Source organism: Culex quinquefasciatus, chromosome 3 (assembly GCF_015732765.1).
Source record: "Culex quinquefasciatus strain JHB chromosome 3, VPISU_Cqui_1.0_pri_paternal, whole genome shotgun sequence".
NCBI lineage: Eukaryota > Metazoa > Arthropoda > Insecta > Diptera > Culicidae > Culex > Culex quinquefasciatus.
In genome coordinates this window covers 155,879,777-155,897,764 of record NC_051863.1, presented here as the reverse complement: position 1 = coordinate 155,897,764, position 17,988 = coordinate 155,879,777, and the positions used below count along the sequence as shown (strand labels likewise).

Sequence of the window (17,988 nt, the reverse complement as noted above, 5' to 3'; positions counted from 1 at the left end):
TCAACCCAACTCGAGTACGCCGGGCTTTGTGAGAGGGTTTATTTTTAGATCACCGCGCGTTTTATGCGATGCTCTTTGGGGCGGCAGATTCTCGAAACATTCTGCCAAGCTGCCGGTTTTATCTGCTTTCAATAGTGGCGGAGACCCCAACATTGACGAGTCGGCAACCTGTTGTTTAAGGTGCTCTAAATTGTCGTTTTTTTTATTTCGCCACGGTTCGTAAAACCCACTTTGTCGGTAATGGCCATTTTTCGTGCTGGCAACACTGTAAGAGTGGGAATTTTCACTTTTTCTTCAGTCTCAACCAGCTTCACCGTCAACATTGTCGATGGCTATGATTACGACTTGGTGGAGGGGAAATCACGAACCTATCGGAATGCTCATACACACGCCTCAAGGTAATCCACAGCAGGTATTGATTACTTTAGAGTGGATATCTCAAGTATCAAGGATCGCGATCAGGTCGTGATTCAGGTCAGCAATCTGCTTCTTAGAAAACTTCGCAGGGTACTTGAACTTGTTTGAGTACAAGTTCCAAGACAACCATTCGACGCGTCGACGACGGTTCCGGCAACATTTCCGCGTCGTGTATGATCGTCGGACCATAATGCACCTTTTTTTTTGGCTGTCCGCGGTGCATTAAACATTCAAGGCTAATTGCAAGCTGACGCCACACCTCTCTTCATGGAGCAGCTTTGCTTTGCTCGTAAATTCGTGAAATACATTTTGTGGCTACAAGTTATACGAAGATCTCCTTAATTATGCGTGGTCGGTTTTTTTATGGTATTTGTGCGTGAATTTGTATGAGAGTGAAATCCTGAACGTTGCATTTTGCAACTCTAAAATATCGTAAATCTGGTTATTTATAAATTTATACATAATAGTAAATCTTATTTGATTATTTGCATATTTATCAAATTCTGAAAGAAGTTTTTAATTTTCGCGAAATTTATATTTTTCAAAGAAATGAATCCAGATTTTCATATTTTTCAGATTTGTTTAAATGTTTAAATTTCGGTTTTTTTACATTTGTTTTATTCAAAAATTAAAAAGTACAACATTTTAAAAATTGTTAAGCTGATGATTTAAAAATTGGAAAACTTGAAAACAATGAAAGTAACCAGATTATTACATTTAACTCTCGAATTATCAAATTTAAAATCCTTCAAATTCACAAATTTTGAAAATAGAAAAAACTCTAAAATTTATAAAAAAATCAAACAAGTAAAAAGGTTATTTGGATTCTTTCTCGACATTAATATTTCTAAAAAGAGCTATATTTATATTTATGCAGACTTTGAAATTTTTTTGTATTTCAAATATTTTTAACAATTTAAAGAAAAACATCAAAATCTAAATTTCGGAAACTCTAAACCAGATTATTTCAAAATTTAAAAATTTTAAAACTTAAAAAACTAACATTGATGATTTTTTTTTTAATTTTCAAATTCGGAATTATAAATTAACACTTTTTTTAATTTGGAAAAAAAATTTCATAAATTTTTAAGCTATGAAAATTCATTTTTCTTTAAGATTTTTTTTTATATTTTTCTCAAAATATATATTTTTATAAGAGTCATATTAATAAATACCGAATCCAGATAATTAATTTATGATTTTTAACTATTTTTTTATTTTGTTGGATGTATAAAATTTGAAAAAAGTAACTAGATTGGATTGATTTGAATATTTAAAATTTAAAATTTGAAAACATGAAAAGTAACCAGATTATTTTTTTAAATTTTCGAATCCTCAAATTTGAAATCTTTGAAATACACAAATTTTGAAGTTTGAAAAAAAAATTATTTTTTAATTCATGTTTTTCATCTTTAAAATAAAGATTCTGCAAACATTAAGAATGTTTTTTTTAATTTTCGAATCCTCAAATTTAAAATCTTTAAAATTCTTACATTTGTAAAAGTTTTAAATTAAAATATGTTTGATTTGATATTTTTCTCAAAATAAATATGTTTTAATGAGCTTTATTAAAAAATAATCCAGACTTTCTAATATTTATGTTCTGTTTAAACGTTTAATATTTTATATTTCAACTATTCTTACTATTTTTTATTTAAAAAATATTAAATCTAAATTTCGAAAATTAAATAATTTGTAAATCTCATGATTTAAAAATTTGAAAACAGAAAAAGTATTTTTTTTTATTTTCAAATTCTGGAATCTAAAATCTTTCAAATTTACAATTTCTTTAATTTGAAAAAAATGATTGATAAGTTTTTAAGCTTTGAAAATCAAAATTTTATAATTTGACTAAATTTAAGCAACTTTAAAGATTTTTTTTAATTTTTCTCAAAATTTCCATTTCATAAAGTCAAGTTAATAAAATTTGTTGGACATTTAAATTTGAAAATAAAAAAGTAACTAAATTATTTTTAAGAATTTTCGAATTTTAAAATTTCTGGAGCAACATTTGAAAAGGCGCATGAGCATTTTGACAACTAGAACTATTTCTCAATTTCCGGGACAACCGGCAACTATTTAAGAAAACCTGCAGCGTTAGAAGTAGTTGGAAAGTTTAGCTATTGTTTAACACTTCGAGTTTTGTGAAAAAGTTACTTGTTCTGTTCTGAGTTCTGAGACAAAATTTTCAAAATAGTTACTGCTGTCATAATGCTTATCCGCCCTTTTCTCCTGTTGCTCTAGATTTGGAATCTTGAAAATTTAAAAATTTCTAAAAATTTTAAATAAAAAAATTTTATTTTGGATTTTTCTCTAAATTTATATTTTTAAAAGAGTTATATGAAAAAATAATTCAAACTTTCGAATAATTAGGTTTTGTTTTAAAGTTTTTAAATATTTCAATTATTTTCATTTTTTAATTGAAATTTATTAAAATCTAAATTTCTAAAATTCAACATTCAACTTGATTTTAAAAATTTGAAACAGAAAAAGTAATGTTGCTCATTTTGTTGAGTTTTCATGTTATCAATTTTAAAATCTTTCAAATTCACATTTTTTTCTAAATAAAAAAAATGATTTAGAAATGCTTAGGCTTTGAAAATAAAAATAAAAATCTGAACAAATTGAATTTCTAAAAGATTTTCATTTTTCTCGAAATTTCCATTCTTTAACGAAGTTGACTAAATAGCTGTCGGCCACCATTGCTAGTACGAACCACTAGTGTCTTCCTTTTTATCTACAAGGACTTCGCCGCCCTGGGCTCCTAAGTGTATGAAAGTATGGCACGGAGCGACGTACACGTACATATTTACACAAAGAATCCATTTTTAAAGTCATTTTAAAAAATAATTTAGACAATAAATTTAAAATTTATTATTTTTTGTATATAAAATTTCTTATTACTATGATCAATTTTAATTTTTTGAAATTTTGAATGTTTTCAGGTATCGTAGAGTATTCACACAAAAAAAAAAGAAAAAAATAACTCTAATTAAGTAGAGTAAACAACAACAAATATGTTTTGTTCAGTTGCACATGTGAATTGAAAATGTTGTTGCATTTGGTTGCCTGAATTCCGAGTTACAATCAAAAATGTAAACTGCATCTGACTGAAAATGTTAAATTCTTTAATATGAAGAGTGTCAACATTGCATGGAATTTTTTATTGATTTTTTGTAACATATCTCAGGATTGAGATCAAGTTTTGGGGATCTGTGAAGATCAAAAGGTGAGACATTGAAAGCTGCATAAAATGGCGTTCAAATTTCAAATTATTTATCAACAGTACCTCTCACCGTTCCAAGTTTCTTACCGTGCACCTTGCACTCGCATTACTTCGTGAAATCTAATTTTGGCTCTGGGGCACACCTCGAACTTGGCACTGGCATCTGTGCGCTGTCGGAAGTTCTGCCCGCCTGCTCTTACACTAAATTCCGAAACAGACACAATCGATCGCGGTGAGTAATATTCTCCGGCGTGGTTGGAATTCACCGGCCAATGCCAATCTATTTCAAGCACACTCCATATAAACAAAACGATTCTGGACACGCAGGCTAAAATTATTCCATTCATCCAATCCAGTCCGGTGGAGGTGGGCGCCCGATTTGTTTACCAACGCGCAAGTGACTCATTAGCGATTCTGGTTAAGATCAGCGCAACTATTTACCAGCAGCTCAAATTGCTTCGACTATTAAGGTGAAGCATTGTTGGGAGTCTCTTTTTTTGTGGACAAACAAGTGTCATGACGCCTTGGTCGCAAGCGGTGACGAAAAGTTGCGATGATTTACGACCCAGATCAATCCACCTAGTAGGTGGGTGGTCACTACCATAACCTAGTTTCCAACCGCACAAGGCCGAATTTCGTGCGGATTTTCTCATCGCCCAGCGCCAAGTGTCTCAAGTGTCACTCTTGGAAGTTGACGAACGTCTCGGACTCGGTTTCGGTGTCACGCCGGAGAGCACGTTTTCTGTTTATTTATTCAGCGTCGGTTGCCACACTAAACTTTTGTTTTCGTCTGGCGTCGATGGGCACCGCGGGGTGGTACAATACGGTAGCACGTAAATTTCCGCTGGTGGGTACGTATAAATAAAATTACACGAAAAAAAGAAAAAAGATTCGCGCGACAATCGACGGCTTTGAGCAACGAAGAAGAAGGTGATTTCTTAAACGCGGCTGTTATGAAATTAACGCGAGCGTTCAAGAGATTATGTCAGTGAACGGCCGCGACCTGGGTGCGTATTTAATGGGGGTTTTGGTACATCAATCTTATTTTTAGGCTCGTGGTACGGTGTTTGCGAAAACGGTTGACAGTTTGAATTGAATGTACCTAATTGTCAGAAATAGACAGATTTGGAAGGTGATAGGGTAGAACTGTAGAGGGAATATCTAGAGAACGGGGTATCAGGGATAAGGTCGAAATGCGTTGAGAACCTTGTACTTACAGGTTGAACACATATCTTACCAAATTTCTTGTCCATACTGTTGAATTTTTAAAACTTGACAAATTCAAAAATTCTAAAATTCCAAAAGTCTAATAGTCTAAAATTCCAAAAGTCTAATAGTCTAAAATTCTAAAATTCTAAAATTCTAAAATTAGAAATTCTAAAATTCTAAAACTCTAAAACTCTAAAATTCTAAAATTCTAAAATTCTAAAATTCTAAAATTCTAAAATTCTAAAATTCTAAAATTCTAAAATTCTAAAATTCTAAAATTCTAAAAATTCTAAAATTTAAAATTTAAAATTCAAAAATTCAAAAATTCAAAAATTCAAAATTCAAAAATTCAAAATTCAAAAATTCAAAATTCAAAATTCAAAATTCAAAATTTAAAATTAAAATTCAAAATTTAAAAATTCAAAATTCTAAAATTCAAAATTCAAAATTTAAAATTCAAAATTCAAAAATTCAAAATTCAAAATTCAAAATTCAAAATTCAAAATTCAAAATTCAAAATTCAAAATTCAAAATTCAAAATTCAAAATTTTAAATTCTTAAATTCTTAAATTCTTAAATTCTTAAATTCTTAAATTCTTAAATTTTAAATTCTTAAATTCTTAAATTTTAAATTCTTAAATTCTTAAATTCTTAAATTTTTAAATTCTTAAATTCTTAAATTCTTAAATTCTTAAATTCTTAAATTCTTAAATTCTTAAATTCTTAAATTCTTAAATTCTTAAATTCTTAAATTCTTAAATTCTTAAATTCTTAAATTTTAAATTCTTAAATTTAAATCTTAAATTCTTAAATTCTTAAATTCTTAAATTCTTAAATTTAAATTTAAATTCTTAAATTCTTAAATTCTTAAATTCTTAAATTCTTAAATTCTTAAATTCTTAAATTTTAAATTCTTAAATTTAAATTCTTAAATTCTTAAATTCTTAAATTCTTAAATTCTTAAATTTAAATTTAAATTCTTAAATTCTTAAATTCTTAAATTCTTAAATTCTTAAATTTAAATTCTTAAATTCTTAAATTCTTAAATTCTAAATTCTTAAATTCTTAAATTCTTAAATTCTTAAATTTAAATTTAAATTTTAAATTCTTAAATTCTTAAATTTAAATTCTTAAATTCTTAAATTCTTAAATTCTTAAATTCTTAAATTCTTAAATTCTTAAATTCTTAAATTCTTAAATTTAAATTCTTAAATTCTTAAATTCTTAAATTCTTAAATCTTAAATTCTTAAATTCTTAAATTCTTAAATTCTTAAATTCTTAAATTCTTAAATTCTTAAATTTAAATTCTTAAATTCTTAAATTCTTAAATTCTTAAATTCTTAAATTTTAAATTCTTAAATTCTTAAATTCTTAAATTCTTAAATTCTTAAATTTAAATTCTTAAATTTTAAATTCTTAAATTCTTAAATTCTTAAATTCTTAAATTCTTAAATTCTTAAATTCTTAAATTCTTAAATTCTTAAATTCTTAAATTCTTAAATTTAAATTTTAAATTTTAAATTCTTAAATTTTAAATTTAAATTCTTAAATTCTTAAATTTAAATTTAAATTCTTAAATTTAAATTCTTAAATTCTTAAATTCTTAAATTTTAAATTCTTAAATTTAAATTCTTAAATTCTTAAATTCTTAAATTCTAAATTCTTAAATTCTTAAATTTTAAATTTAAATTCTTAAATTTTAAATTCTTAAATTCTTAAATTCTTAAATTCTTAAATTTTAAATTCTTAAATTTTAAATTTAAATTTAAATTCTTAAATTTTAAATTCTTAAATTCTTAAATTTAAATTTAAATTTTAAATTTAAATTCTTAAATTCTTAAATTCTTAAATTCTTAAATTCTTAAATTCTTAAATTCTTAAATTCTTAAATTTAAATTCTTAAATTCTTAAATTCTTAAATTTAAATTCTTAAATTCTTAAATTCTTAAATTTTAAATTCTTAAATTTTAAATTCTTAAATTCTTAAATTCTTAAATTTTAAATTCTTAAATTCTTAATCTAGGCCGGAGTGACATTGATAGAAATTTGATTTGGCCACTAATTTTGATACATCCAATGTAACAGTCACATTTAGTTTTTGCACATACTTTCGAGAATAACCTATCCAAGTTTTTGGAGCCAATTTCAACATCTGAGATTTTACTTTTATGCAACTTCCACAGAACAAAACTCCTATATCATTACGTCAACGATCCCCAAACCGAAAAAGCTCCAAGGTTGTCTGGACCCCCATAACACAACCCACACCCGTAAACCCAAAACGACCCTTGTCAAACTCGAGAGTGACCTTCACCCAGCGCCCCCTGGTGGTGAATCAATTAACACATAAATCCGCCGTGGAAGATCCACAAAAACTCACCTCAGCCTCGCGGCATACTCGACTTCGATGGCACTGCGATCACGGATAAAGTTTCCGTATTTGTCTAAAAAATCGATCCCCTTCTGTGTGTGTGTTGCCAGGTTCTCGTACTGATCCTAAAATTGGACAAAGAGGAGAAAAGAAATAAAATTAGTGTTTTGGCTATAAAATGATCACAGTCAGAAGGTGAAACCAGTCTGGATCCGGGTAAATTATGGTAATTTACTTTTGGGTATAGAGTAGAGGACTACAACGCCCACGACAGTCTGCCAAATATTGTAAAATGATTCCGGGAAGGAAAGAATCATACGTAAGGTGTGGTTGGTATACCGGATTAGCACTTTTATAGCTGAGCTTATATGGGTAGGTTGCGATTCTACGTTTGGATATTATTCAAAATCATTGGAAGTAGCACTCCCAAAGAAATCCTGGATGTATCAGTCGTTATAAGCTCTTGAATGTAGAATTTAGTACGTACAATGTATGCTGAATGAATTGAATCTAAGTCTTCCGATGTACTGACTGGATGTCGAATCCCAAAGATAAATTGAAATCCTACATCCAAGAAGCCATTGAATCGATAGTCCGGAGTATTTGAGAACTTGTTAAGGGTAAGAATGTTTGTTTGAACTTTTGGAAGCTCTGTTTTAGTATCATCTAAGAGAGAAGCCTTGAGATACCAAGCTTTACCGAGAATCCTATACCGTCATCAATCCTATCAGAACGCCGACCATTCGGCACTCTCAGATTCACAACTTTCGCTTTCAAATACAAAAATAAAAACCACATCGAGCCGTCCATCACATTTCGATGCCAAAAAGCATCGAGAAGAGAAATCCATTTTGACCTTCTGCCAACAAAAAGCGGCCAGTCCGTCCCAAAATCTGAGACTTCGTCCCGAGTTGAAACAATGGAGAGGAAGCTAAATTTATGTTGCAAAACCCCGGGTGCAGTTTGCCAAGCTGCATCGAACCGTAACGAACGTTCGCAGATTTGCTAATTGTAATTAAATCCACTCGATTGAGTGCGGCGCCAGTTCTACTAGCCGCAGACTCCTCTTGAGAGAACTTGAGCTCGGCCTAACCTCGCCGTTCACGGCCAAGCCGAAGGAATTTCATCTTTTTTGTCCGTGATTACCCGCTGGCCAGCTCTTCAAGTCTATGGCTGCGCGGTCGACGTCTCGACACCATTAGAGAAGAAGAATGGTTTTGAAGGCGTAATCTTAATTTCGCTTGGCCACTCCAGGCGGCGCGGAATCCACGCGCACAGTATTCGTTCTGCGAAATTCGATAGTGATAATCGTGGCCATTTACAAGTGTTTGCGCAAATCGGTGAGGTCGAGTCGTTGGGAATCACGCACGGGATTCAGTCGAAGAATGTTGGAAAACTTGACGAAGAACGATATCTGGTATCTGGACATGTGAGGGATCTTCGAGAACGGAATCCAGATGTGGAAAGTGGCATTGTAGTACGTTGAGTACAAGCAACTGTTTACCAAAAACCAAAATGTATAATATACGGATTACTTGATACTCATGTACTGAATCCCAAATCCAAACCTATAAGATATTGTCTGGATTTATTGAGTGATGAATTGTACTACGTACTAAATTCTAAGTTCTTGCTGCCGAATCTGTAATCCAGACTGTTTTATGTGCATCCAGATGATTGGATAATGTTTTTTTTAAGTTCTTTGTCTGTACATATTGAAAATACGTAGTAGTTAGTCTGGTCTATCGAATCGTGATCACTTCATAACAAGTCTGGAAGTATTTCAACTTTGTAATGATCCTAATGAATCTCTCGTGCTAGGATAGCTCAGAATCATCATTTTGAACGTATAAGTCTTGAGGTATTGATTTTAAGTCCGTACGTATGGAAAGCAATGTATATCGGATGCATTCTATCTCTTTATCACTTATCCGGAAATACTGGATTCATAGACTTTAATATTATTGACTGCATTTATTGAACGTTCAAGGGTTATATATTTTCAGTCGGATCTGAACGTAGCAATTCTTTTTTAATCAGATTCTGTTTAATTGCAGGATTCTATTCTATTGAATCACTTAGTAGGGACTATTCAACATTGTGATCCCATACAATTCATAGTCGGACTACATAATCTGTAGTCTTCAAATAGAAGATCTTAAATCTTACTCTTTGGAAAGACCTATCAACATTTTGCTTATACATATACAATTCTATGTCGGACTACAGAAGCTGTAGTCTTCAAACAGAAGGTTTGATTCTCTGTGCGGAACCGATCAACAGTTTGAACATATGAAATTATAAGTCGGACTACGAAATCTATATTTGATCTTATTTAATATATTTGGAAAAACCTTTCAAAATTTTGATCATATGCAATTTTAGGTCGGACCACGAAATCTATATTTGATCTTAGTTAATATCTTTGGAAAATCCTTTCAACATCCGGAAGTATTGAATCTTTAATTCTATCTTATCGAATCTTATTGGAAAAAAAACCTATGAACATTTAGATCATATGAAATTCCAGGCCGGACTACGAAATCGTCTTCAAACAGAAAGTATTGAATCATTAATTTGGTCTTATTAAGTCACTTAGTAGGGGCTATTCAACATTTTGATCTTTTACAATTCTAGGTCAGACTACAGAATCTGTAGTCTTCAAACAGGAGGTATTTAATCTTCAATTCGATCCTATTGAATCTCATTGAAGATCTCTATCAACATTTTGATGATATGCAGTTCTAGATAGGGCTACAGAAAGTATTGAATTATTATTTCAATCGTATTAAATCGCTATGAAGAGACCGGACAAGATTTTGGACATATGCATTCCTAGGTCGGACTACAGAATCTCTAGTCTTTAATCTGGAGATATTGAAACTTTAATTCGATCTTATTGAATCTAGATTATTGACGCCCTAGTTTAACAGCATCGACCTGAACCTAAAAGTGATTAGAGATACTACCTATTGGATCTCCAGGTTGGACTACAGAATCTTCAGTTTTTCATCTTCGGGTGTTGAAACTTTAACTAGAACCAGTTGAATCTTTTAGGAAGGAGATATCAACATTTTGAACTATACAATTCTTAGATCGAGCAGTCCGTATGTATTTCATGCATAGTCCGAACATGACGAAAGTTGCAAATCTACGACTTATGAATACCTAAGTGCATTTCCAGCGCGGGTAGCAAACATCGAAGCAAATCAAATTTGCACCCGACGTCAACCCCACCGCGGTACCTGTCGCGGTAGCAAATTTGCTCTCAGTTCTTCGTGATTTCACTTTCCTACCCTTTATTCAGCCTGTTTGCTACCGTATCAAATGGAATTATGCACGGAAAATTGAATCATGCACGGAAACAGTTTTTTTCTCGTTTGTTATGTATTTTTTTTAAATGAAAAAAATTAAAAATGTTTTTTTTTTAAATAAAAAAAATATTTTTTAAACTCATAAAAAATAAAAAAAATAAAAAATGAAAAATTTAATAAAGGTTAAAAAATTTAAAAAATATTAAAAAATTTAAAAAAATATTTAAAAATAAAAAAAAATTAAACAAAAATTAAAAATTAAAAGAAATAAATTTTTTTTATAAAATGAAAAAAATTAAAAAATTAAAAAATACTTAAAAAAAATAAAATAAAATAAAATAAAAAAAAAATTAAAAAAACTCAAAAAATTTAAAGATTTGAAAAAATTAAAAGAAATTTAAAAAAAGATTTTAAAAGTAAAAGAAATTAAAAAAAAATTTAAAAAATTAAAAAAAAATAAAAAATTTATAAAAATAAAAAAAAATTAAAAAAAAATCAAAACAAAATTCAAAAAATAAAAAAATTAAAAATTAAAAAACTTAAAATCATTTAAAAAAATTCCAAAAAAATAACAAATTTTTTAAATCAAAAAAATTTAAAGGCACATTATGGGTCACAAGATAATTATATTTATTTGAGAAAAACATATTGGATTGACATTATAAGAAAAAACCAAAGGGTACTCAGTCTTTAATGTTAGTCTGTGATTATCTTTAAAAAGATATGTATCGATATTGCACTTTGTCGATCTATTATGAGAAGCCAGAAAGAACACTTTCACGCGCAGCATAAAACGCGCAAGCGTTAATGTGCAGGCTATAATGCTTCGACTTGACGACGAAAACGAGTCGGGACTTCGAATTTGATGTTCAGTATATGATTCTGTATGGAACCAAAAATTTAATAGGAAAAAATAGGGTAAAAATAAGACGTAAAACACTAATATGGCTTTATCTTTGGAAATAAATTTTGGAAAAGCTTAAAATTTTGGGCACAAGCATGTTTTCGAATGGTTTTTTGTTTGAAACTGAATTCTTTTAATTTGACATAGAGCGTCCAATTTCCCGGGGTTACAAAATTCCCGGGAAACGGGAAATTTTCAACAAATTTCCCGGGAAATCCTGGGAATTCCCGGGAAATTTTATTTTTTTCGAAAATTATTCTGATACTGTTTCTGGTTTATATTTTGCAACAGAATTGTATAGAACAGCATTTTTAATGGTCAAAATGAGTGTGAGGATCAATTAATGGCTTGACTGCTTGTAAAAAATCATGCAACTTTGAGAAAATATGTGAATTTTCTAATTTTTTATGCTGTCTTAAAAATCGTACCGTATATTTGAATATTTCAAGCGAGTTCTTGAAATATGGTTGCATTCTTTGGGTAAATTTCATATGATACGAAGTTGTTTTTTAAGTGATTTTTCATGGTTCCATTTATGGTATGATTTCAGTTATATTGTTATATGGCCTAATAAATTAAATAGAATAAAATAATTTACATAGTGCAAAAGTGGTTGAAAATAAACGATATTTTATTTATGTTTACGGACTCGGTAGCTCATGTGCTTCATAAATTTGTAACTTCAAACAAACCTTTTTGAAAATTTTTATTATATCAATTCAATTTTCATCCGATATGGTCAAGGTAAACAAAATTGTTAAACACATCTAAATTCATGGCTGGAAGAGGTGAATGATTCAACAAAAAAATTCGTTAAGAAAGGTTGTCGAAAATAAAATAAATAATAATCATTCCATCATAGCGTAATTTTTGTTGCCCACCATGTAAGCAAATAATATTCCTAGTTGTGAATGCTTCAAAAATAAATATTGTCTGAATTAAACCTAGACATGAAATTCACAGACATGCTGATTATTTCAAAATGAACAGTAGATTGAAATGACTAAAATCAAATCAGGTTAGCTAATTAGTATTACTTTTTGTGTTATTTCAAAACATTGGTGCCAAAAGGTAGGAAAATGTATACTTTCGCTTGTATTTCGGGAATTCCCGGGAAATTTACAAATTTCCCGGGAAACGGGAAATATTTTTTTCCGGGAAATCCCGGGAATTCCCGGGATTTTTTTCCCGGGACGGGAAATTGGACGCTCTAATTTGACAGTGTTATCTGTAAAATAGTCCAAAAATACCTCTAAAAAAGGCTTTGACCACATTTACTGGTCGAAAATTATGAATCGAAAAATAAAATGTTCGTCTCCGACCCCACGGCTACAAATCTGAAATAAAAAAAATTGTGGGTTTTACGAGCGGATACATACATCGCTCAAGTATTTCAGAAAAAAGAGCTCTAAAAAATCAGACTTTGAGTTCCGGATTTTGGGCCAAAATTCAATTGAAAGAGCGCATCTAAACATTCAATTTAGTAATAGATTTTTTTTTCGCCGTGCACGATTTTTTTAAAGATTTCTGAGAAAAGCGTTTTTCCAAAAGCGAATTGAATTTTTGAGTTTTTGAATTTATGATTTTTTGAATTTTTAAATGTTTGAATTTTTGAATATTTTGAATCATACACAAGAGCAGACATACAAAAATCTCCGAAACACGCATTCAAAACTTTGCCCCGGCTTGCCGGTACTTGTCGGGTATCAGAAAATGAGTACCCGACAGGTACCGACACATATTTTTCTTCTACAGATGAACTTGAGATCAAATTTGATACCTGTTTTGCTACGCGCGGTGGGCAAATTTGATCTCGGTATTCATGAGCCGGGTGCAAATTTGATTTGCACCCCAGCGCTGGAGATGCCCTAAGTCAGCTGCGATCTTTAGTGCTGAACAACTACAACTACCAATCTGTTGAAGTTTCCAATACCTACTTCTTTGATCGTACTCCACACGGTATCCGGACATTCCTGAAGCAACGCAACTCCATTTCTCTGCCGAAACTCACTCAACGGTATCAACTTTATCCCAATCATTACCGATTTCTAGATCACAAATCAAACATTCCCGAACGATTCCACCCAACCGCACCGAAATTGATCGCAAGAACAACTGACCCGATTCTTTCCCTTACAGCTGAATGATTCAAGGGTAATTCTAGCGCACAGATTACTCACATCTCGGAACGCATGCTTGACGTCCATATGTTGCGGACTCTCTGTGAATCACAACACCACACAGCTGAGGTCTTCGAGAGAGTTCCGGCGTCCAAATCTTGACTAATTACGTCTCGGGTCGTTCAAGCTAGCGAGACGGTTTAAAATAATCTGACCTGCAAATACAAATGTATTCCAACGCTCGGTTTTAATCTCGCGCCGCGCACGATAAAAGACCCATTTCTCTTACGTCTGCCAAACAACATAAACGCGATATGAATTAAACATCGCGCACGGTTTTGAAATCTCAAACGGTGAAAGTCAATTAGTTTGGTAATTTGTGCAATAAATTGGTTCAGAACGACAAATTTGAATTCCGCGGGCTCCGCGACCAAACAGGTGGTGGTGTTCCCACCGGTCTTAGGATTTCCGATAAAATATTCAGAGGATCAGCGCGCTAATGAGCAGTTCTTCGAACTCGCTTAAAGGTTCGACACAGTTATTCAAATACAAATTGATTCATCGGCAGTTGTGTGGTGATAAGGAAGAGCCCGGAGATCGAAAACTTCGAAAAGGTTTCGACGAAACGGTCGGAAGCTTAAGCGAACGAAATAGCTGTTAATCGAGCGAGGTGATTCCATCACAATGGGCAGCGGTTGATGATGAGTTCGGTATTGTTCGAGGTTTTTGCGGCGGATTGAGGTGCTTCGATTGGTTTCCGTTCAAGGGGGGACTACTTACTGGAGGAATTTATTGCTCGCGGGCACAGTGTCTTGCGAACCTTCGTGGTGAACGGACACTAGAGCTGCGGTATTTTTTACTACCTAAGCTCAGAGTTATTTCAAAACAAAATTCACAGTCTTTTTAAAGACTACCTGAGTTATTTTCCAAAATTCTAAACAGTCTTTTCAAGACTAACCCCGCCTGAAATTTTGTTGTATTTTACAAACGAAGCCATCTTTTTAAGAGAACTTTGCTTGCAAAATGCGTCAAAACAAAGGTAAACGCAAATCTTCTGAAGATTTGGTCGTTACGTCGGTGAAGCGTTTGAACGCTAAACCGGCTAACGGAAACAGAAAAAGAAAACAGCCTCTTCTGAGGTCTGATTCTGATTCTGAATGTGAGGTCAATCCTCCAATTCCATTGACAAACAGTTTCGGTGTTTTATCCGAAACTGATGACAAGGAACCTTCTCCTCGTACTGAGCCTTCTGCCGTCGAGAAACGAGTAAAGGCTCCGCCAATTGTAGTGACTTCCGTCTCCGATTTGGCCAGCTTTCGAACGCAACTGAAGAATTGCAAGGAAACTTGCAATTTGAAGGTTTCGTTCCAGCTTGGTCGAAGAGGAGAATGTCGCTTGTTGACGGAATCTTTACAAGATCACCAAACTTTTGTTGGTTATTTGAAAAACCACAAACACAATTTCTACACGTATGAGACCAAGAATGCTCGGCCATTCAAGGCGGTCTTGAAAGGTCTCTCCAACGACTTGTCGGTGGATGAGATCAAAAACGAACTTAAGGTGTTGCTTGGCTTTGCCCCATCCCAAGTAATACCAATGAAGAAAAATCAAACGGGAATATTTCTCGCTTTGGTTTGACTTCACAATTTTATCTGATTCATTTCAACAGAAATGAAATCAACAATTTGAAACTTTTGGACAAAGTTCAGTTTTTGTTCCATGTACGGGTAAAGTGGGAGCATTTTAAGAAACATGGCGGTAATGGCCAGAATCTGACCCAGTGCCGGCGTTGCCAGGCATTCGGTCACGGTACTGATCATTGCGCCATGGTTCCAAAATGCATGGTTTGCGGGGATTCTTCTCACGACAAGGACAATTGTCCCGTGAAAGAAGTCACCCAATTTAAATGTGCAAATTGTGGTGGAAATCACAAATCAAATTTCTGGGATTGCCCCATCAGAAAAAGGTTTTGGATTCTCGTGCTAAGCATCAGCCGAAATCCAAACCGAAATTTTCTCAAAGTCAGGTTGTACCTGCATCTTTAAATCAAACGTTCGTGCTGTCTCACTCGAACAATTCTAGAAATACCCTACCGTGGAAAAGTTAGGTAACAACAATGGCATTTCTTATGCTAACGTCGTTTCGGGTTCATCCACGAATTTTAAATCCTCTACCAATCTTTCTGAAATTGGGCAGGTACCTCAAATCTCATTTGAAAATTTTTCTGCTGGCAACGCTTTGGGATCTTCTGATCTCGGCGATGTTACGTTTGAAAAATGACTTTTTGCAAAACTCACTGTTTGGTTTGATTCAAACAATGAGTAATGCTACATCCATGATGGAAGCAATCCAGATTGGATTAAAATTTGCGAATGATGTTGTTCTTACCCTGAAGTTTAATCATGGATCTAAGTAATTCCATCAATATTATGAATTTTAATGCTCGCTCTTTAAAAGCGAAAGAAAATGAATTTTTCAACTTTTACGAGTTCATAACGTGCATGTTGCTGTTATAACCGAAACATTTTTAAAAACTGGCACTTATTTGAAAAGTGATCCAGATTATAAAGTTATAACTAATAACCGAATGAATCGAAATGGCGGTGGAGTTGCAATAGTTATCCACCGTAGTATGACTTATAGCACGTTACGTGACTTTAAGTTAAAAGTTATTGAAAGTTTGGGCATTGAACTTGAAACTTCTTTTGGGAAAATTATGATTGCAGCTGCATATTTGCCATTCCAATGCACTGGGGAAAATAAAAATTATTTCAAAGGGGATTTGAATAAACTTACTCGGCATAGATCTCGATTTTTGATCATCGGTGATTTTAATGCCAAACACCAATCTTGGAATAATTCAAAAGTAAATTCCAATGGTAAAATTCTGTTCAGAGATTGCACTTCTGGTCTTTATTCGGTTTTATACCCGAATGGGCCAACTTGCTTTTCTTCTGTTAGAAATCCATCAACAATTGATTTGGTTTTGACAAATCAAAGTCAGTATTGTGGTCCTTTAGTGACTCATGCTGATTTTGATTCTGATCATCTTCCAGTAACTTTTTCACTTTCTCATGAAGCAGTTACCAGACCCAATAGTTCTGTGTTTAATTACCACAAAGCTAATTGGGACAGGTATCAGCATCATATTGAGAATAATTTAAATCATGATTTTGTTTTAGAAACCAAAGCTGATATTGATTCAGCCTTGGAATCTTTAACTAATGCAATTTTGGATGCTAGGAATATTGCTATTCCTAAAGTCCAAGTCAAATTTGATTCTCCCATTATTGATGACGATCTTCAGCTTCTGATTCGTCTGAAAATGTTCGCCGAAGACAGTATCAACGTTCTCGTGATCCTGCACTGAAGCGAATTCAAAAGATTTGCAAAAGGTTATTGACCACAGATTCACTCTCCTGCGAAATGAAAAGTTCGCAAGAGATGTCGAACAAATTAAACCTTATTCCAAACCTTTTTGGAAACTTTCAAAGGTTCTTAAGAAACCTCAAAACCCATCCCTTCTTTAAAAGATGGTGATAATATTCTATTAACTAATGGGGAAAAGCTCAAAAACTTGCTCAGCAGTTTGAGAGTGCTCATAATTTCAACTTGAATGTTTTGAGTCCTATTGAAAATCAAATTTCAATAGAATTTCAGAATATTGTTGAACAAGAATTTTCATCAGATGAAGTTTTTAATACGGATCTGAATGAAATAAAATCTATTATCAAAAATTTAAAAATATGAAAGCCCCTGGTGAGGATGGCATTTTTTACATTTTAATTAAAAAATTACCAGAAGCAACTTTAAGTTGCTTGGTCAAAATTTTCAACAAATGTTTTGATTTGGCATATTTTCCCAGTAGTTGGAAAAATGCCAAAGTAATTCCGATTTTGAAACCGGATAAAAATCCTGCTGAAGCCTCAAGCTATCGGCCCATTAGTTTGCTTTCATCTATTAGTAAATTATTCGAAAGAATAATTCTTAATAGAATGATGACGCACATTAATGAAAATTCAATTTTCGCTGATGAGCAGTTTGGATTTCGCCTTGGGCATTCAACTACTCATCAGTTGTTGAGAGTTTCAAATTTAATTCGAAGCAACAAATCTGAGGGCTATTCTACTGGCGCTGCTCTTCTAGACATAGAAAAAGCATTTGACAGTGTTTGGCATAAAGGTTTGATTGCGAAATTGAAAAGGTTTAATTTTCCGATTTATATCGTGAAAATTATTCAAAATTATTTGACGGATCGTACTCTGCAGGTATGTTATCAGAATAGCAAATCTGATCAACTACCTGTACGTGCTGGCGTCCCTCAAGGAAGCATTTTGGGTCCAATTTTATACAATATTTTTACTTCTGACTTGCCTGATTTGCCCCCAGGATGTCAGAAATCACTTTTTGCTGATGACACAAGCAT

General features: G+C 32.2%; 1 protein-coding gene across 1 annotated transcript in view; it reads right to left on the bottom strand.

Moving 5' to 3' along the window:
- LOC6050317 (formin-binding protein 1-like) overlaps positions 1-13,496 on the bottom strand; it is a 51,619-nt gene extending 38,123 nt beyond the window's left edge. Inside the window, 2 exon segments of the mRNA XM_038260007.1 lie at positions 7,234-7,349; positions 13,380-13,496. Coding sequence (XP_038115935.1) covers positions 7,234-7,349; positions 13,380-13,481 — 218 coding nt within the window. The 5' untranslated portion in view covers positions 13,482-13,496.
- Between the last annotated feature and the right edge of the window lie 4,492 nt (positions 13,497-17,988).